General features: G+C 39.0%; 1 protein-coding gene and 1 non-coding gene across 5 annotated transcripts; both read right to left on the minus strand.

Annotated features, from left to right (window-relative positions):
• Positions 1 to 5,483: 5,483 nt before the first annotated feature.
• LOC148426908 (ETS translocation variant 1-like) lies at positions 5,484 to 22,249 on the minus strand. 4 transcript variants are annotated; one of them, XM_088436240.1, is made up of 12 exons: positions 21,749 to 22,249; positions 17,555 to 17,620; positions 17,389 to 17,470; positions 15,553 to 15,600; positions 15,402 to 15,452; positions 14,659 to 14,755; positions 14,484 to 14,591; positions 12,238 to 12,506; positions 11,408 to 11,476; positions 11,198 to 11,349; positions 6,230 to 6,331; positions 5,484 to 6,145 (listed from the first exon to the last, which is right to left on the minus strand). In XM_088436240.1, the coding sequence occupies exons 2-12, from the start codon at positions 17,600 to 17,602 to the stop codon at positions 5,915 to 5,917; spliced, it is 1,257 nt and encodes a 418-aa protein (XP_088292366.1). In that variant the 5' UTR covers positions 17,603 to 17,620; positions 21,749 to 22,249; the 3' UTR covers positions 5,484 to 5,914. The 4 variants fall into 4 exon arrangements, with proteins under 4 accessions (XP_088292366.1, XP_088292373.1, XP_088292359.1 ...); XM_088436247.1 differs by lacking the exon at positions 21,749 to 22,249 and adding an exon at positions 18,552 to 18,649 and having other exon boundaries at positions 14,659 to 14,746; XM_088436233.1 differs by lacking the exon at positions 21,749 to 22,249 and adding an exon at positions 18,552 to 18,649.
• Positions 21,840 to 22,223, minus strand: LOC148426909 (small Cajal body-specific RNA 2). The gene has a single exon (XR_015864938.1).
• Positions 22,250 to 22,525: the final 276 nt, after the last annotated feature.

The following is a 22,525-nucleotide window of genomic DNA, read 5'->3' on the forward strand; positions in this document are numbered from 1 at the left end:
ACACTCTAGGCCGCAATTGGATGATCGACCTTGTGGTTGTATCATCGGATTTGCAGCCGCATGTTTTGGGTGAAGAGTGGGGCGGAGCTGTCAACTGATCACCACCTGGTGGTGTGTTGGCTCCGATGGTGGGGGAGGATGCCGGCCAGACCTGGCAGACCCAAACGTATTGTGAGGGTCTGCTGGGAGCGTGTGGCCGAGTCCTCTGTCAGAAGGAGTTTCAACTCCCACCTCGGCAGAATTTCTCCCAGGTCCCGGGGGGGTGGGGGATTTTGAGTCCGAGTGGACCGTGGTCTGCGCCTCCATTGTCGAGGCGGCTAATCGGAGTTGCGGCTGTAAGGTGGGCAGTGACTGTTGTGACTCCAAGGGACGCCGCCCAGCTGAAGAAGGAGTCCTATCGGGCCTTTTTTGGCCTGTGGGACTTCAGAGGCAGCCGACAGATACAGAGCTGGCCAAGCGATAAGCTCCAGTGTGGGAGGAATTTGGTGAGGACATGGAAAACGACTTCTGAACGGCTTCGAGGAAATTCTGATCCACCATCCAGTGTCACATGGGGGGGAAGCACTGCGCCATTAACACTGTGTACAATGGAGATGGGGCACTGCTGACCTCAACTTTCTTGATTATCTCCAGCTTTGTTTCCATATAGATCATCTCCTTACTTCTCTCTTTAACATCACTAGCAATCTTGGGACCCATGGCTAACCAATTCAAGTTTGAATTAAGCACTGAAATGCACGAAATATACAATATCGTCAATATCGTAATCACTCACACTCCAACAAAGCTTGAGTGTTTCGCCATTTTGAAATGAGTGACGCCGACCAATAGCAGACCAGCATTGTGGTGACGCGTGTATACACGTATAAGCGCAGAGCGGCTCACAGACCGCAAGCACATTGAGCGACATATTTGACTGACCATCGTGAGGCAAAAAAAATGGCGTAAAGAGGGGACCAAAAAACATTGCTATCCACGTCGTAAGGTGAAAAAAATGCAAGGCAGGGACGTAGTAAACCAGGGGTCCACCTTGTCAAAAGTAACTTCTAAAGAAAAATAGGCTGATGAAAAAATGAGCAGCTTCATCGAATCAGGCAGCACTTGTTTTCCTTCACTTCATCACATAACGTTCAGGTTTGACAAAAACAGGAAGTGCAACCCTCAAACACATCCCCAGGGCAATGAACAAAATAATATACACCATAATAATATCACAATTACAAAGATAAACTGAAGAACAACTTTACATAAATGATTATGCCTCCCATGCTCAGTATCCAAACAGTGAGCGCGTAGATGTCACGTTCAACATGAGGCTTTCTAGATGGCCTTACTGTTGCCATCTCGTGATCTGATTGGCCATGGCAACTGTCTATTAACTGTGTGTCCTTTCACTCACAGTGCACAGGCCTCAGGCAGATTTCATACAGCCTGGTGACACAACTTAGCTGAATTCTCATTGGCTAAAAACTCTAAGCTAAAACTACAACACTGGAAGGAGCGTAACCATATATATATATATATATATATATATATATATATATATATATATATATATATATATATATATATATATATATATATATATATATATATATATATATATATATATATTCTCAAATGGTCAAACATTTTTTTATCTGTAGGCCCAAAGCAAAAGTAAGCAAAGTAAAATCAGCAATTTTTTTTTAGCATCAGTGACAAACTAAACAAAGAAACACAAAGTAAAAAGCAGACTTTTTTACCAAAATGGACCCTTATATCAGTGGTTGTGATATGAAGTACATGTTAGTTCATTCTATTTTAATAAATTTTACTGTGATATTTGTTAATATCTGATGTTGATTTTTGCTCACTTTTTAAATGCAGTTTGAACCTTGGACTTACTTTGTTGCTTTTAAGTGCAACATTTTTGGAACCCCAAACATTTCTGTAGGGACCCATAGATTTTTAGTATAGCAAATCCCTGGGACTCAACAGTTTTCACTGGTAAAATGAGCACTGATTATGATAATGATGTCAGGTTATGCTAGGCTAGCAGAGAAGGCTCTGTGTGTAAGGACAATTTAGTGGATCCAATGTACGGACCATGCATTTTTTGGAATGCGGACGGAAGCCAGGGTGCCTGGAGAAAACCCACATAGGAATGGGAAGAGCATGCAAACTTTGCACAGGAGGACTTCCTGTGCAAAGTTTGCATGTTTGGGGATGGGATTGAACCTCTGAACTGTGAGGTGGACATGCTAACCAATCTACCACCATACCACACGAGAAAAAAAAACCAGTGCTGTAAAGTATAAAAGTACTTACACATATACAGTAAGTGACTACTTGATTAATTAAATTCCCATACAGCATATATATTTTTTAAGTTAAAATACTTGGTAAATTGGAAAGGATATGAGTAAAATTATTTTATTGTACTATATCACTGATAATTAAAGGAAGGCACTTGTACAGCATGTGAAAGCCAATACTCTAGCCAGTTCTCATGCAGTGCAACAAACCACAATACCACAGAGAGAAAGTGTGCAACTCACATCCATTTGAAAAAATATATTCATATATAGAATACTTTTTCAGCCGACCTCTATTTAAAAATGTGTATATATATATATATATATATATATATATATATATATATATATATATATATATATATATATATATATCGTATAAACTGCCCTGTACAGGGCGGGTAGAGTCCACAGGAGTAAGGTTTTAAGAATGTTTAATTTAGTTCAATGAAGTTAAAATAAAAGGTCTAAAACAGGTGGTCAAAAGGCAATACTAATACAAACAGGTGTTCAAAAGGCAATACTAATACAAATCAGTCTTGTTCTCTGAGATAAAAAAAAATACTTTCCTCGCTAATTAAAAATAAAAGCTAGCAAAACAGGTGCTCGGAATACAAAACTTGAAATAAAGTCTGCTCACCGTATTCAAAAGTACTTGTTCAAATAAAAGTAATCAAAACCGTCAAAAGTCCATATAAAGTCTGTTCTCACTTACTTCTGGCAACTCTACTTTACAAAATGCAGCAAATTATCTGGACATGTTGAAGTCCATTGTCAGAAATTCTTATGCTTTGTAGTAGTATCAAAGCGCTATGTTTTTTTTTTGGCACAAACGGCTCCACGAAAAATGTACAAGTTCAGATAATGACAATAGCTTTCAAAGAGAAAAAAAAAAACATTTCATCGTACAAAATCGTAAGAGGGCGAAGAGACCTGAAAAATACACGCTCATCCCTTTTGGGCAGGTTGAGGAGCTGCATGGCTTAGGATACTATCCTGTTTTCCATGTAACCCTCCTCTAATTCAAATGATCGGGATCATTTGCAAGCTTCTGCAAAGCTTGCTGAGGGGCTGATCATTGGAATCAGAAGTTTGGATGGAGCGTTACACAAAAATATGCTGGATAGGACTTGGTCACAAAGGGTTTTGTTGTCTACAATAAATCACCAACATCTAGGCCAGGGGGTCAGCAACCCTTAACATTCAAAGAGCCAATTTGATCCGGTTTCCATGGATGAGACCACCCTGGGAGCCACACGTATGTAGTGTTGGGATTAATGCATTACAAAAGAAATGTAATTTCTGTAATGCATTACTTGTTGCTGTAACGCTGTTTCCCCCAAGTACGCCAAGAACACCAAGAGATCGGAGGAGAAAAGTCTGGGGAAAAAAAGTGTACTTCCTATTATTAGTATCTACTACAGCCGAGATGAGTGCGGCAGAAGTAGATGACAGGTTGAATGTGGATGTACCCGAGATGGACCTATGCCCATTACTTTCAGTTCGTCAGAAATACAGACAAGAATATAATAGTTAGGTGCACGTTGTGCAAGACTAAAGAACTTGCCAAATAGCACCAGTAATTGGACAAACCATTTAGAGCGGTGCCATAGTAACGAGAAGATAGTGAAAAGAAAACACACGGAGGAGTGAGAATGGAGATAAAACAGGAAGAGATTCGTGAAGCATACAAAAAAACTCATGCTAGCCAGTATGTTAAACACCTTCACAATGATGTAGGCTATCTGCTAACGCTAGCCCCACCAAAACCATCTATTTTTAAAACACCTGTCCCTAACCTAGCTTGAATGCTACCCACTTGAATTTTAACATTGAATATTTGGAATGCACTGTTTCTGCCTGAAGCTAAGTGTGAAGCTGTAAAGCTAAGTGATCTTGTCATGTCTTCAAAGGTTGACAATACAATACAGATGAAATGATTTGTACTGTTTTTAGCTTAAACCAACCTTCTACTGGATGTGTAATGAGCGTGATGAATTCCATTTAGAATGGCAAATCCATATTACCAGTTATGTTGGTGACAGTAATATAGAAGTAATGTAATAGTACGGTAATGCATTACATTTCAAATACAGTAATAGTGTAATGTAACTAATCACTTGGCAGTAATGACAGTAAGAAGTAATAACGCATCACAGTTTTGAAGTAACTTGCCCTCCACTGTGTGTATTTGGAGGATGGAAGCAGACGGAATCAGTTGGGTGTTAGCAGTAGTGCTGGGTGTTTACACCGTTATAGTGCGATAAAGTGACGCAATACACGTATTGCAACTCGACGTTCAGGTTCCAATATATCACGTATCGGTTTTGACACGCCTTATTTTCAGAATATTTGTTTTTTTAAATCAATCCGCACCGGAGTGGCATGATTTTTGTCATGTTATGAATTGTGTTTGACATACAGATCATTCTAAGCGCTTGAAAAACACCACATTAAATGTTACAATACATGATATTTTGAGTTAGGCGATGTTCCAAAGCAAAGTGGTGGCAGAGAGGGTGGGCAAGCAGCAGAAAAAGAAAACTACTTGATACAAAGATATCATTTCCTTGGTTTCTGCCACTGTAGTCATAGTATCTCGGGCTTCGGCACAGTGTTCAAAGTCATCCGTAGTAAGCTCCTGTATGTGATCTCGAGAAGCCCAATAAACTCCAATCAACCATATTAACGAGCGGTAGAATCATGTTGCGTTTAAGTTGAATCGAAATTTTGAGATTTCAAGTTTTGTTTTGTTTCCGTTATATGAGGAGTAATTTTTGTAATATGAAAAAAAAAACCTGCCGAATCGACCGTATCTCGAGGTTTCACTGTATTTGATCAATTATAACAAAAGATTTCTCTAGTTTTTGTTGCATTTATTCTATGTGAAGAATTCTTAAAGCCCTTCAGTTTGTAATATTTACTCACCTGTATATCTTACTTTGCAAGAGTGTGCTTTTAATCTGGAAGGCCGCGATATATTTCCGATTCCTGTTTTTACTTTCCCCAAAGTGATTGGCTCTTTCAAATTGCATTTTGTGTCACATTGCTCCAAACACGTGTGATAGATGTCGCCCTATTACTCAATTGCGCAAACCTCATCAACTGCAATTCAAATGCATCGCTTGTTAAGCCGTCCACGTACGTGGACGGCTTAACAAGCGATGCATTTGAATTGGTGTCAAACTCATTTTTATCGTGGGCCACATTGTAGTTATAGTTTCTGTCAGAGGGCCGGAATGAGTGTAATGTCAAATTCATTTTCAAGTTTATCACACATCTAGCGAGTTTTGAAATCATGGGTCAGAAAAAACTGTTGAAAAAAAAGAGATTGGCAAGAAAAAAATGTTTTTGTTTTTTGTTGTTTTTTTTTATTCACCCAAAAACGTTTATGTTGAAGCCAACTTGCAAGTTTGTTATTTTAGCAAGACATTTGAAGTCAAATCAGCATTTTGTGGGCCCCATAAAATGATGTCGATTTGGCCCCCGGACCTTGAGTTTGACATCTATGATGTAGTCGATCCGAACCAAGCATTTTTTTTTTTTTTTTCCCCAAACCACGGAGAGCCGCAACATATGGAGGAAAGTTGCCGGCCCCCGATCAAGGCGGTGGTCTACTACTGATAGCGTTTGAAGAAGACTGGTCCCTGAATGCATTGTTCGCCGCCGTCCGCCAAGTTGGGCCTTTCCTCCTCATAGAGTGGCAGAGTCAGGTCATCCTTCTCGCCGGCTAGTGAGACGGCATCAGGGTCAAACTTCAGACTGGACCTCTGTTTATCAAGGAATGCTAAAGAAAAGAGAGTCTCATGGTTGCACACAAACTTGTAGACGTATCTCTCCCCAGCAACCTGTCACAAGAACCAATCAAAGGAAAGAAGCTGAGCACTCAGTCTAGACATCCGAGTCTGTAAGCTTTCCAATTTGACCTTTACCTTTTGCATGATGCCCTTCTCATAGTAGTATCTCAGTGAGCGGCTCAACTTGTCGTAATTCATGGCAGGTCGATTCTTCTGGATGCCCCAGAGCCTGGCGACCTGATCGTGAGGAGAAAAAACATGGACATTTGAAGGTTAGAAATGTTGGGATTGTGTGCCAATCAGCATTATATTCGATATTTTGATTTTGTTATACCATATTTTTCAGACATCAACGGCTTGTAAGATGCATTTTCCATGAATACTGCAGTTCTATTTTTGGCCATTTCCATTAACAGGATGCACTCAGTTATAGGGTGCAAATGGTACTTTACATAATACATTCTATGCCACTCACTAACCTTAACATGGCATTGTGATTAAGGTTCATTTTAGTGAGCGGCTATTTTCCCACTTGCTTTTGACTGAAAAATCAGATCACAGAGACTCATGGCTTAGGTAATAACCAATCACGACTTATACGTTTTCTGAACTTGGTCATGTGACATTAGCAATCTGAATCCTCTGTAATTTTCAATCGACTGCAAGTGGAAAAATGCCCCCACCCCTAACCGATGGAATTCGGGATTGAATGTCAATATGCTGGAGAAAAAAAAAAACAGAAAAATACGTCTTTTGGATTGAATGAGTTAATAATGTAATACTGAACATTAGAGTTGGACATTTTTGTATTTAATAAAAATGGGTGCTTTCTTTGTGCTACTTTGGTAATTAAGTACTGCGGATAATTTACTAAGCTACTAAGGCACTTTAGAATCATTGATTAATGTACCAAAGTAACTGATTACTTTAGGTAACTGAAGCAATTAATCACTTTAGGTCAGAGTTTCTTAAACTTTTTGGAGTCAGGGACCCCTTTTAGAAAGATCATTTTTGCAAACACAAAAAAATGGCAATTCCAGGATTTGGCAAAACGGATCGGCATCTTTTTTTTCAGCACTTTGATGCCTAAGGATACAGTTGTAGGTACAATTATACCATTTTTATATATAATAATCTTATTTATAGTCGCCATGGCAAGTGGGGGTGTGTGATATTTTTCTCTTTTCCTGGGGGGCTTTGCAAAATATAATTGAGTAGCACTGCTTTAGCCTAACATATATATATGTGGTACCCCTCAGTTAAAGAAGGAAAAAGCCACAATTCTCAATGAAATCACTTGAAACTTACAAAAGTAACAATAAATAAAAATTTATTGAAAATTAAATAATCAAAATCAGCCATCACTTTTGAATTGCTGATTAACATAATTATTTAAAAAAAACAAAAAACTAATGAAACAGGCCTGGACAAAAATGATGGTACCCATAACTTAATATTTTGTTGCACAACCTTTTGAGGCAATCACTGCAATTAAGCGATTTCTGTATTTGTCAATGAGCGTTCCGCAGCTGTCAACAGGTATTTTGGCCCACTCCTCATGAGCAAACTGCTCCAGTTGTCTCAGGTTTGATGGGTGTCTTCTCCAAATGGCATGTTTCAGCTCCTTCCACAGATGGTCAATGGGATTCAGATCCGGGCTCATGGAAGGCCACTTTAGAATAGTCCAACGCTTTTCTCTCAGCCATTCTTGGGTGTTTTTGGCTGTGTGTTTTAGATCATTGTCCTGTTGGAAGACCCGTGACCTGCGACTGAGACCAAGCTTTCTGACACCAGGCAGCACATTTCTCTCCAGAATGCCTTGATAGTCTACAGATTTCATTTTACCTTGCACACATTCAAGACACCCTGTGCCAGATGCAGCAAAGCAGCTCCAAAACATTACTGAGCCTCCTCCATGTTTCACCGTAGGGACAGTGTTTTTTTCTTCGTATGCTTGGTTTTTGAGTCTATGAACATAGAGTTGATGTGCCTTACCAAAAAGCTTCAGTTTGGTCTCATCTGTCCAAAGGACATTCTCCCAAAAGCTTTATGGCTTGTTAACATGCATTTTTGCAAATTCCAGTCTCACTTTTTTATTATTTTTTTTTCAGCAGTGGTGTCCTCCTTGGACGTCTCCCATGAAGTCCACTTTGGCTCAAACGACGACGAATGGTACGATCTGACACTGATGTACCTTGGCCTTGGAGTTCACCTTTAATTTCTTTGGAGGTTGCTCTGGGCTCTTTGGATACAATTCGAACGATCCATCTCTTCAATTTGTCATTAATTTTCCTCTTGCGGCCACGTCCAGAGAGGTTGGCTACTGTCCCGTGGGTCTTGAACTTCTGAATAATATGAGCCACTGTTGTCACAGGAACTTCAAGCTGTTTAGAGATGGTCTTATAGCCTTTACCTTTTAAGATGTTTGTCTATCATTTTTTTTCGGATGTCCTGGGACAATTCTTTCCTTCGCTTTCTGTTGTCCGTGTTCAGTGTGGTACACATCTTTTCACCAAACAGCAGAGTGACTACTTGTCTCCCTTTAAATAGGCAGACTGACTGATTATGAGTTTGGAAACACCTGTGATGTCAATTAAAGGACACACCTGAGTTAATCATGTCAGTCTGGTCAAATAGTTTTCAATCTTTTATAGAGGTACCATCATTTTTGTCCAGGCCTGTTTCATTAGTTTGTTTTTTTTAAATAATTATGTTAATCAGCAAATCAAAACTGATGGCTGATTTTGATTATTTAATTTTCAATAAATTTTTATTTATTGTTACTTTTGTAAGTTTCAAGTGATTTCAGTGAGAATTGTTCTTCGTTTTTCCTACTTTAACTGAGGGGTACCAACAATTTTGTCCACATGTGTGTATATATATATATATATATATATATATATATATATATATATATATATATATATATATATATATATATATATATATATATACTGTAACACTGGCATCTTAAAAAATGTAAATATATGTCTTAAGATTGAATGAACTGAATTCATGAGAACAGATCATTTGTTTTTGTACCCAGAAAATGAATTACATACATGAAATATAATTCTAGACTATACATTTTAAAAAATATAAACAAAGAAAACAGGACAGGATAAAATATGTGAAACATAATCTCGTGGGTGTGGTTTCAGTCGACGTTGGGGTGGCAGCCTCATACTGCATTAATGGGAAAATTGGAGAAATATGGAACGAGAGGACTGGCACAGAAATGGATAAAAAGTTACCTTGATGACAGAAAAAAATATGTCCAGTTTAATAACGAAAATGAAACCAGGTAAAGATAACACATGGTGTCCCTCAAGGCTCCGTGCATGGTCCTGTATTGTTTGTATTATATATTAATGACACATGTAGCATTATGAAGAATTTTAAGAAAGTATTATTTGCCGATGATACAACGTTATACTGCTCTGGAGAGAATATTGAAAGATTTCTGACTACTCTGGAAGAGGAACTGATTATATAAAAATGAAAAACAAATTATCTCTGAACTTAAACAAAACCATGTTTATCATCTTTGCTAGGGGTTCTCAAACTTCTCAAAGAGTCAGGGACCCTTTTTAGAAAGCAAATTTTCCAAGTGTCATGTTCCCGCCATACTGTGCCCTCCCGTTTGTCTGCAGCTGCGGAGACGGTGAATGTCGAAGGAGCAGAGCCACACACCTGATGTCCATTTGCCATCATGGGCTCTTTAAGTGCGGCTGGGACAGGGAGACAACGCCTAGGTTATTTTACGCCACTGGCTGTGTGACTCCGTGCCTTATCCTGCCCGAGACCTATTTCAGCTGCCTTCCTGAGTTTTTGTCCTTTGTAGTTACTCTTGTCCTTACGCTGATACTTTGCGTCGTTCCCGTCGGGCTCCATTCCCTTCTGCCTTGCGAGACGGGAATACATAGACTCCTTTTTCTCTATGTCTCTTTTTGTTGTCCTTTTATTGTGAGAGAGAATTTCGGTTGTATTTTGCACCTTTGTTTGTTTCCCCACAAGTTGCATGCGTCTTTTGTTAATAAACCCTTTTGTTGGAACTGAGGGACTCAGAGCTTTGTGGGTGTTCAATTATCCTGTTTACCCAGAGTTATGAGGCGGAACACCAGGGACCCTCATTGCAAAAGTTTGTGGAAACAAAACAAAAACGGGCAAACATAATTTTTTATTCACCAACAAATTCAATTTGACAACAAGTATAGTTGTTATTTTTCAGCTATACTGAAGTTTAGAAAATAAAAATTGTAAATTTCATGCTTCCAAATAACTACCGAGGTCAATTTTCCCCAAAAAGACTGCTGCCAATTATTTAGTCAAAAACAACATAAAATAAAATGCTGCTTTTGCTTTGCAGGCTTCATCGCCTCATTAGCAAGCAATTGAAGACATACAGTAAAACACATTATGACAAATTTCATCATTTTAAAAAATATATTAAACTGGTTGAATTGATTCCTTTGTTGAAGAGTCATGAACAATTTCATATAAAATAAAAGTAAATGAACACAATTGCAATTTTTATTTTCTGAACTTCAGTATAGCTGAAAAGTAACAAACATACTTGTCAAATTGAATATGTTGATGAAAGAAAACACAATTCTCACCGACACTCATGGGCACACAGCAACTACACACCATCTTTCCCCACCACAAAATGCACTATCAACAGTGGCCAGAGGTGGCGTCAAATAACAAAGACTATGCCAAACAAGGCACCTAATTGTAATTAATTGTAGAGAATTATTGTCACATGTATAGCAAATGTGTAGCTGTTAAAAGGTAAACTAAATCAGTTCCAAAACACCCAAATGATTTCACGGACCACCTGCAGTCAGGCTATGGACCCCCGGGGGTCCGTGGATCCACTGTGAGAACCACTGCTCTAGATGTCACTCTCTGTCTAAAATAAAGCAGAAAGCCACTCCTCTTTTCTTAAACGCCATTCTTTAAACAAACAGTGCCATAAACTGTAGATGAGTAAAGAATAAGACAAATGGTTCATGAAGCAAGGTGAAGCTTCAGTCATACATATACGCACATCGCTATCAATAACGAAAAATAGGCTTGGAGTCATGCGCAACCACTAACCTCTTCACAGTCAATGAGTTTGAACTCCATATCTTGTCCCGTCCACACAATCAGATGTGCATTAGCCGGGTTGTCCAGCAGCTTGAGCAGGAACTGCCACAGCTGCAGGGAGCCACGGCGCTGGTATGGCAGACCAACTTGCTTGACTTTACCTGTGTGTTAGGACATTTAGTCTGAATCAAAAGTCACTTTTCAAGTCCATGCTCTTACCCTCCAGTCTCTCCGGCACAACACAAGCATCATCGTAGCAGACGCGTGCTTCTGCGTCACAAGCAGAACCTGCCAGCGGATAGTGAGATCAACAATAAGTCCACACAGAAGCTTGACCGAGGGGAGAAAACAGACCTGCGCCCACCTGCGCTGCTATGTGGGGACAACAATGATGTTTTGCCAGATGACGACAGACAGGTTTGAACATCTATAACAGCGGTCCCCGACCACGGGTCCCCCACCCAGTACCGGTCTGTGGATCGACTGGTACTGGGCTGCACGGGCAACACCCGAAATACTGATGTTTTGGAACTGATTTAGTTGATCCTTTAACAGTTTATTCATTTGTGCTTGTTGGGCTAGATCTTTGTTTTTTGGCGCCGCCTCTGGCCACTGCTGATTTTATATTTTGTAGTGAGGAAGGACGGTGTGGCTTGAGTTGAGAGCAGTCACTGTTGTCTCTCTGTAAAATCTGGCCCAAGAGTGTCTGTAAGTTCTCTCTGTAAGAATGTTGTCATTTATGATAACATGCCCAAAATGTTTTTTTTTTTTTTTTCTTTTTTGATCCAACAACTTATGACTGTGGATAACATGCTAGAAAATGTTAGTTCTTATCTTCAGCATGTTATACAGTGCTGGCTTGTTAGCATTTTTGTTTGTGCCAGGTATTTCCCTAATGATAGCATATTCCGTCCACAGTAAAAATCTCAAGCGTTGACCGGTCCGTGGTGATAAAAAGTTGGGGACCATTGAATAAAACATAATCGTGAAAGTTGACGTTTTAATTTCTTGAGCAGGCAGGTCCTGCAGCCATCCACTTGACTACACACCTGTGTCAAAGCTGAAGTCCCTTGGCTCTTGTTTGATGCTGAGGTGATCAACGGCCGCCGTGCTCGAACCACACACCACCGCCTCCAAGTAATGTGGATCCAGCATCTCCTGTTTACAAACTCCTCCAACACCAGCAGGAACCAGAGGCTCTGATAGGTGCCGCACATACAAAGGGCAGCCCACTTTACTTGTGTGAAGGGAGGGCATATTCGCTGTTTTCTTTGCCGGTAGAAATGACAAACATGGTTCTGACATCTGCCACTGAAACCTGAAAGGACATTTGCAGATTTACATACTGGTAAATTCAGTGGAACCACCACTGTAAAGTTCATTGCCCCTGAGGTCGTTCCAGTATCCTCAACTGATTTTGTTCAACCTTAAGAACATATTGTGGAGAATTGACCTTTTAAATGTCTGCACTTAAATAGTATGGTCTCTGGGGTACTTGCCTATCCATCAAATAACATTGTAGCTATAGTTTCTGTCAGAGGGCAGGTATGACTGTGATTCATATCAATTTTAAGTGTGTTCATCAAAGTTTTACCTAGTTTTCAAATCAGAGGGCGGTAAAATCTGTTCAAAAGCAATAGGGGGAAAAAATGTTGTTTTGTTTTGTTTTGTTTTGTTCTTTTCTTGCTTTTTATGAATTTTTAAAAGTTGAAGACAGCTTCCAAACTTGGTACTTTAGCCAGAAACCTGAAGTCAAATTAGCATTTTGCAGGCCACATAACATGATGTGATGGGCCGGATCTGGCCCACGGGCCTTGAGTTTGACACCCATGCCCTAACCACTGCAATGTATTTTTGGTCAGAGGAAAAAGAATACTTAAAAGAGAGTGGTGTGCACGCATTGTATGATTTATTGAACTTTGGAACTGCATTTGTATCGTGGTCTCTCTTTAACAACATTTTCAGGGGAAAAAAAACCAAAATTATTTATTTATCAAAAATGTATTTATTTAATTAATCCATATTTTTCTATAAAGAAATGCACACATACAATTATTATCAACACAAAGATCTGATCTTAAAAAGAAGTTACTAAATGAATTTTGAAAGAAGTTTCCAAGTGATTGATTGGTGATGCTTATTGGAATAGGGACAGTTTGGGTCAAACCATTCTGATATGGGGGAGGCTGGGTTTAATTGAATAGCCTACTGAATATGAAATCATTTTTCCGAACTTACAATATTTTACTGAAGTATTCCCTTCATTCGACATTTATTTGAAGAGATGTTTGCATAAATGGTACTTCTTTAAATCATAATAGTTTGACAGCATGACTCCACGCCAAAATATTTCAGTCAGTCAGTTACTTAATTGTCTCATTTTCACATTTGATCTGGGCTTTCAAAGCACAGTTGTGAATAGTCCAACCCAGAGGTCGGCAACCGTGGATCAGCTGGAACGAGGCCGCATGGGCTGCACCCCAAATAATGATGTTTTGGAACTGATGTAGTTTATCTTCTAACAGTTCATTCATTTGTGCTTTGTTTGGCTTGATCCTTGTTTTTGCCCCCACCTCTGGCCGCTATTGATATTACATTTTGAAATGAGGACAGACAGTGTGACTTCAATTGAGAGCGGCACACGCTTGTCTCTGTCTCTCTGTGAAATCTGGCCCACGACTGTCTGTGAGTTGTACTCTCATTAAGAAGTTAGAAATATGCAATTCGTGTTATATGCCCAAAATGTGTTTGTGTGTTGATCCAATAACTTGTGTCTGTGAATAACATGCTAGCTAAGTTAGCATGTTACATCAGGCTGCCTTGTATGCATTTAGCTTGTTAGCATTTTCGTTTGTGCTGGCTATTTCCATGTTTTATATGTTGGCATATGCAAACGTTTTGCGCTGATAAGAACTTATTTGCATCTGATAAACGTTTTGTGTTGAAATGAATAGCTATATTGTTAATGTCTTTCGGTTATGATTGATTTAATTGATGTAATTTGTGTACATTATGAAGTCATCTGTTTGAAACCTGAATGTTTAACCTTGAGGCTTAATCATACCTTTCTGATACAGTGCCAATATTAGCAATTATATTCATAAGACAGAAAGGACCCCTTAAAACAGACTTTTGACAAATGTTCAATTGATAAAAAAAAATATTTGCACTTCACATTTTCTCTGAACTAAAACCTGCAGAGAGGGAGCCGATGCAAGCGTGTAGCAACGCAAATTGCTGGGTTTGATTGCCCTGCGACATGAAGTAGTGGTGGGTAGGACAGCCAAACACTTGCCTTGTGGTACGGTTAGCGAGCTGCCGCTGATGGCGCACGGGTCCATTCGGGGGGTCGACATTGGGCGCTGTTGAACTCATCAAATCAACTGTTTTTTTGTCACAAGCGCTGTGGAGAGGAAAATAAGGAGGTTTGCCGATAATAAGTGATGTCCTTTTTTTGGGAGGAGTCCTACCTGTTGCCGTAAAGGCACGTGTTTGTGAGATATGTCCTGGAGGAGGACAGATCTTTGAATGGACTGGACTCTCGCTTCAATTTGTTGACTAGAGGCACTTGAAACATCGCCGCAAAGATAAAAGAGGAAAAACAACAAGAAAAAATTACTTCTGTTTCTTTCATTGCGTTTTTCCTTGTCACAAATGACTTTCTCTCTTTCTTACCCATGAGAATAGGTCCATTTCAAGAAGAGTAGATGTTATTGTGCAATGCATTAAATTACAGCTGTCAAACTCACGGCCCAACGGCCATATCGGCCCACCATATCATTTTATGTGTCCCACGAAAAGCTGATTTGACTTTTAGTTTCTAGCTAAAATGCCAAACTTGCAAGTTGTCTTCAACTTTGAAAAAGGTTAGGGCGTAAAAACAAGCATTTAATTATTCCCAATCTCTTTTATGAACGGTTAACTAGAGGCTGGCAAGGGCCTCTGATTTCCAAACTAGTTAAGTGTGTGACGAACACATTTATTTGACTTTACAGTCTTGCCGGCCCTCTGACAGAAACTATAACTACATGTGGCCAATGATAAAAATGAAATGAAAACACCAGGTCCGGGTAGTGTTTTTAATGGCCAAGAAAATACCTAATGTATTTCGTTTGAAAAAATTTGCCTGTATTGTACCGTACTATACTACAATGTACTGTTGTGGTCTGTATGTCCCACACAAAGCTCCCTCCATCTTCAATGATCTACTCACAGTCAAGGTCCTGGAAATCTGGGACAAATTGCTCATCATCACAAGCCTGAGCTGTGGAAGCATGGAAGAGAGCAAAAGGTCAGATGCAAATGTCCCAGGTTGTCGACTTATTCCAGTACATGTCATACAGTATATTGCCTTGCACTAATACCTTCTGCTATCCAGATTTCCTGAAGTTGGCTGAGATCTTGGAAAAGTTCTGCAAAACAGAAATACTAATGTATATGTAGACACATACAGTACACACTGAACAAAATAGTTTTATTATTATTATTATTAGTAGTAGTAGTACTAGTAGTATTACAAAATACCAATGGGACAAAATATCCCATGACCTGGAACCTAATATATGGAAGTTCATTTTCCAATTATCCTAGACTTGTAAACAAGTAATATACAGTATGTGAAAAGTTTTATTAAAAAGAAAAACCCAGTAGTGAAAGGGTTAAAGGCTTGTAAATAACATAAATTGGTCGTTCGCACTGCCCAGTGGTTTGGGGGTGTCACAAAAATTGCATCCCATTTCCGAGTTGCCGTTGAAAGGATTAATGAAAAATTGGGGGAAATACATGACAAAACGTGGGGTTTTCAATATGTCCAAAATTGATTATATTTCCTATTTTGAATGGCAGTAAATGAGCCCAACATGGGCTAAATTTGACACCTATAGGGTGTATAGAACAGCAGTGAGGCATATTGAAACTCATCATGTGTTGACAATCTATGCCATATTTTTTTGTATGCTTTTCCTTTGACATTACACATCAAAAATATAAAAAGATTCTCCCTCAGGGGTTAAACAAAAATCACTAATAACCCAGCCTCATCCATCCATCCATTAATGATAACCGCTTGTCCTCTGAATGGTTGTGGGCCTGCTGGAGCCCATCCCAGATGTCTTTGGGCATTAGTCGCGGTACACCCTGACCTAATTGCCAGGCAATCATAGGACATACAAAGACAACAACAACAAAAAACCTTCATTCTCACAAACACAACTAAGGACAATTTTAAAGTGTTCAATTTTTCTACCATGCATGTATTTAGATTATGGGAGGAAACCTAAGTACCCGGAGAAAACCCACACAGGCATGGGGAGAACATGTAGACTTTAGACTGAGGTGAATGTGCTAACCAGTCAAACACCATGCCTCCCTCAAGTAACATTTAGAAGTTATTATCTATTAAATATTTGAATTTAATTTGAGTAGAAAGGGTTAATTGCACTTTAACACTATCATCGCCTTCTTTCATGAGGGATGAGCATGAATGACCTTACGCCGAACATAAGTAAACTTAGATGCTGAAAACTACCCCAAAATAAATATAATGGCTCACTTGGACTTGTAAATGATGCCTAGATTGCTGGAAATGTCAAATAAAACCATACGAATAAACAATGCAACATAAAGTACACCAGCGTCATCTCAAGGCAACCAAATGAACTGCATTCATGTTATCAACTGCTTCAATTTTTATGATTGAATTAAAGGGATTAGGAGCGTTTTTTGGGGATACGTATTATCATGGATTGTAACGTGCATTACCGTCATTTGTACCAAGTAAAATATTAGGGTTTTTTTGTATGTAATGCCTTACACAACCGCATTACAGTAAAAAGTAATGCATTACCAAAGTAATGTAATTACTGTAATGCATTACTTTTTGCTGTAACGCCGTAATGTACGTAGTCCTTATTCCTCCCAACACTGTGTCACGTTTGTTCAACTGTTAACATTGAATTGTGTAAGTAAGCAAACCATTTCCAACACATGGGAATGGTTGGTAATTTGTAAAAGAGAACAATCACATTCCCACATGGTAATGATTTTTTAAAAACTGATCAAATTCACCATGTTGTGACTGAATGATAAAATACAAGTAAAATCTACACAAAAAGAGTTCTTATTAAATTCACTTAGAAATTCAGAGTGAAAATCAACTTTTCCAGATTCGTTGATAAATAACTTTTTTTTTATACTCATACCCTCTGTGTCTTGATCCAAGCTCGCATTCACCAACCTCCTTTTCCTGGCACTGAGGAAACACTCTTCCTCTGAGTGACATGTCTGTAACACAAACATTAAATTTTAGGCATCAACTGGATTCCATGAATTCATTCCAAACAACAGCAACTTTGTTTCCAAACTCACACTCCCTGGGATCACAAAAGGGACTTGTTGGTCATAAAAGCAGTCCATGTTGCATAAGTCTTCACCCTAAAATTCATGCAAAAGAGTTGGTCGGCACACCTTACTTGATTTAATCTACTAAGGTATTGTTTGCTAAAATACAGAATTGTTCAATACTGTATATAGACAGTGGATTATGTACAATATGCATGTCTATCCATCTATCCATCTATCTATCTATCTATCTATCTATCTATCTATCTATCTATCGCTATCCAATTTATTAGTAGTAGGCAGAGTACAGTACACCCTGCCACCAATCACAAGGGCACACAGAGACAAAACCCAATCATAACTAAGGATATTTAGAGTGTCCAATATAGCTACCAAGCATGTTTTGGGATATTTCAAGTCAAGTTTAATAATACACACACAGGCACACACAACATATATATATATATATATATATATATATATATATATATATATATATATATATATATATATATATATATATATATATATATATATATATATATATATATATATATATATATATATATATATATATATATATATATATATATATATATACTGTAGTATATCGTGTGTGAGTCATTGATGCAGCCATGTCGATGTACCGTTGTTGCAATGATAAGTTGTTTTATTAATAAGTACTCATAACTTTTTCTTGCAGGTTCCTATTGCCCGTTCCCAGGCGGGCGGGGGGGGGGGGGGTCTGTTGTTTGTCACAAGTGAAGTTAAACTTTATTCTGGCAGTAAATAACGGGGAATGTGCCATCCCCATTAATTGGTCATTTAACACGAATATAGATGGAGGTCTTCCAAAGACAATCATAAACGCAGTTGCAGTGGAGACATACGACGTAAAAAACTGACGCAGTGATGTCCGTCTCTCAGAAATGGCGAACGACTTGACGCGCATCTGCTTCAACGAATGGAATAGCACGATTGCATAATTGATTGAGAAACAAAAACATGATACCGCACGTCTCACCTGGCAAACGTAGTTTTCGCAACCGTGTCAAAGTCAAACTCAATCTGCGCTTCCACATCTACATTCTCCGCTGCTTCGAAAAAAAAACGCGACTGTAGATTTTTTGTCAATGGAAACCCCTCCGCGTTCGACGTGAGGCGAGCTCAGTGCGCTCCCTTCCCATTGGCGTTCAGACGAGTCCGTCAAACAGAACCAACCAAACAACAAGAGTGATCTTAGCCCCCTCCCCCGCGTCTGTTTTATGAATGGCAGCACTTCATTCATGGGTCCAATGTTCATTTAAAGGGCCAGGCGTGACTACGCAACACGCGTAAAACGGAGAAATAAATCTAATGATAGAAAAGAATAATAATAATAAACCATCTGATATTTTAACACTGCTTTCCATCAAAAAGGTCACGGGCCTGCTGAAGCCTATCGAAGGACGATTACCCATCTACACTCGGAAACATAGCTAAAAACAATTTAGTGTCCTATCTACCTACCAAGCATTTTATTTTTTTTGGAGGGGGGGGTGAAAACCCACACAGATAGAGGGAAAATAGGGTCGCTGGCTTGCTGGTGCCTACCCTAGCTGTTTTGGGACAGTAAAGCGGGGAACACTTCCTGAACTGGACCCCAGCCAATTGCAGTGGATGTGTTCAATCAGGAATCAATAATGTACAGTATACGTTTCTTGTTGAGCAAATCCTGTTTGGCTTGATTTTATTTACATATCTATTATAATTTAGCATGATAAATGTTTGTTATTGGAATGACTGCTGCATTCCATATTTTGCTTCATTATAAAATGTGGAAAATAATAGTTGTTTAGCAAAAATGTATGATATATATTGTATTATATCATAGCGCGGTAAATTTAATTCCGTGATAACTTTGCTTAAAGATTTAGACCGTTTTTCATGGCGGACAGCAGGAGGTGCTGCAGGTGCTGCATTTACCATTGTTCCTATAACAAACACGGCTGCCTCAACTACTTCTAAGTCAATGTTTTATCAGAGAACGAGGGAACATATTCTACTTAACTTGAACAATTATTTAGCACAACTTAACTAATGAGAGGCTGAAATCACATATTGATCATTCTAAAATAAATAAGGTCTCCAAATGTTTACTCATTTGTTTTTAATTTGATCATTGGTAAGTTTGTCAATTAATATGGAGTAAGATTGCTGTCAAGATGTGTGTTTCGCCATTCGTATGAGTACGACTTTCGCAAGACATGACTTCACGTATGTGCATCTCCTTTGGATTCGTGGATCTGAATATGCAAATTAAATGACGTCAGGTCAAGCTACAGGTCAGCCGACCTGCGAGTTAATCGTGTCGCGCACGCGTAAAGTGGGAAAAAAGGCGGAATTGAACACGAACTGAATGCCAAACAGAAGCTTCAATAGTTCATAAGGCTTCAATCTTCAGGATAATGTGTGTGCATGTATAGTGATGCTCAAATTATGCTTTTGTGGGCCATTATGTAGATTTGGGGCCAATTTATTGGAAAATTGCGTCATTTTGGGAAACTTCTGGAACTGCTAGTGACCGCTGCTGGCAGAAACGAGCTTTGCAGTTGAATTGTATAAAAACCCTTTGTCTTTGTGTACATACGAACGCTGGCTCATTTTGCGGCAGCGGCATGCTTTTGGAAGTTGTCACACTGATGTCTCATTGAAGGCATTTTCTCATCTTTCTTTTCCATGTTATACTTTATAAAACTTTGGTATGTATTATTGTTTTTAGATTCTTTGCATTTAGTAAAAAGATGAACAAGCAAAGGAAAGAATTAAACAAGTGGTTATAGAAGTTATGAATCTTTATTGTAAATTAAACTGGACTGAAGAAGACAATCTTTATTGTAAATTAAACTGTACTGAAGAAGACATAAAGATCATTCATAACCAGCAATCCAAACTGGATGAGATGGATTTGTATGAGGCCAAGGGTTCTTATGTAAGATCTAGAGCCAAGTGGAAAGAAGAGGGAGAAAAAAAAATACAGCCAATTTTTGCAAGTTAGAAAAGCGCAGACAGGAATACAACTTCTTTTGTAGTCTAATAATAATTGGGGGGAATGCACAAATCCTAATATCAAATGAAGTCTTCACATTTTACAGTAAACTTTAGAAATCTTCATATTCAGAACAAAATAATTTGATTCTGATGCGATAACTTTAAAGAAATTTATGATGAAGTCTTAACTATGGAATAATTGGATTGTGCTATTTAAAACATGGCGTCTGACCGCTCACTAGGAGCAGATGGTTTAACATTTTTTTTTATAAATTTAGTTCAGCGCATAAGAGTGGATGCAAGGCGATTGCGACCCTGTCAAAAAGTGCTTACGCGAAGCCAGTTAACATGGGCTTAATTTGTGCGTGAGAATTAATTTGTGCCCTTGCCTGGACACTTGTGTAAGTCAACGTATCACTTTGTGCGAGCGAAACTGTGGCACAGAGTAGCGGAGTGGATAACTCAGGGTGTGTCATTTATTTATTCTTACGCTCGGGTTCAAGTCCCGCTCGCGACACTTATTTTAATTCATTTTAGTTTTTTATGTTTCCATTTTCGGCAGATAGTTCGGATTTGAAAAGGAGCAGCTTTGTTTCGCGTGTTTATTGATGAACAGACCGCTTTTACCGTTAAACAATTTCCACGTTGCTTGTGACGAATCTGCAGTCAAGAAACAGAAACTATGCCAACAATCGACCCACGTCAAGAATCTGGAGCCATCTGAACTGTAACAGCGGGTCACATGTGGTCATAGACGTGCAAAAGATAGTTGTATTGGAAAAAACCTTGTACTCGCAAGTTTTCAACTGGTAAACGCATCACGATTTAGAGTCGTATTCATACGAATTGTTGAACACGCACACCTCTTTTTACAGCGATCTTACGCCATTACATGTCGTATGAAAAACAGCGAGCACGAGCGCTTTGTACCCTCGACACACTATGTTGATGTCCTACGGGGGGGGGGGTATACTACGTTCATGGGAAAAACAACGAGGGAGAGGCGGGAAGACAAGCCTTTTTTTACAAGCGTTTTTTTTTAAATGTCGTAATAGCAGAAACAATTCAGTGTCTTGTGAGGGCTGTGTGTACATTTTATCCACACCAATGAGAATACGCTAACTCCCATAGTCATATACACGTTAGGCCATGCGATTTTCAATTTTAACATCATTAGTAAAGAAAACTCACCGTATGAGAGAACGTCGAGGAGTATACATACAATACCCTCCATACAAGTACTTGTCGGTCGTACGTTTTGATTTAATTGCTTTTGTTGTGGTTAGATCAGAATCGCCTCTATACTCATTGTCCGTCGTGTGGCTTGGAAATATACCAAACTCACTCCGAACTAGTATATCTGATCAATTCATCACCTCCGTCCACAACTTTAAAGCGTGGAGGCCCTGAATGTTGAACTCGAGCCAGTTGCCCATCGCCACTGAGGCTAAGCGAGCGGGTTTTCCTATCACTTCTGGTCACAGTCGGGCCACAACTGCAACCAGATCAAATAAGATCAGTGTGTAGGTTTTGGACAAACAAAATAAATACATTTCACTCTCACGCACGCACATTCTCACTCGCACGCAATCGCTCACACAATCGCGCACAGCACACTTCCTTCCACACGCCATTCAGACTGCGGTCGACTCAAGCTTCCGGGAAACATCGAATCGCGTTGCCTTATGGGAAAATGCACCAGCCATTCTCTCTCTCTCTCTCTCTCTCTCTCTCTCTCTCTCTCTCTCTCTCTCTCTCTCTCTCTCTCTCTCTCTCTCTCTCTCTCTCTCTCTCTCTCTCTCAACAAAAGACCTGGGAGAGATGAGCACTGTTAAAAAAAGAAAAACGAATAAACTTGGAAAATTTTAGATCGTTTGAATCTACTAGGATTCTCTACCTTTGTTATAGTGGTGGTGTTTGTATGCTGTAGACGCCATTTACTGCCATCTATAGTATGGGAGAATAGCG

Source organism: Hippichthys cyanospilos, chromosome 2, assembly GCF_059441005.1.
Source record: "Hippichthys cyanospilos isolate Australia breed blue-spotted pipefish chromosome 2, RoL_Hcya_1.0, whole genome shotgun sequence".
Taxonomy (NCBI): domain Eukaryota; kingdom Metazoa; phylum Chordata; class Actinopteri; order Syngnathiformes; family Syngnathidae; genus Hippichthys; species Hippichthys cyanospilos.

Excerpts from the sequence above, each read along its gene's own strand:
- LOC148426908 (XM_088436240.1), bottom strand. The coding sequence starts at position 17,602 with ATGGACTGCTTTTATGACCAACAAGTCCCTTTTGTGATCCCAGGGAGT. Across the intron at positions 14,756-15,401 it reads AGATTTCCAGGACCTTGACT|TGCCTCTAGTCAACAAATTG; the intron begins GTGAGTAGATCA and ends CGATGTTTCAAG. Across the intron at positions 6,332-11,197 it reads AACTCATTGACTGTGAAGAG|GTCGCCAGGCTCTGGGGCAT; the intron begins GTTAGTGGTTGC and ends CCTCACGATCAG.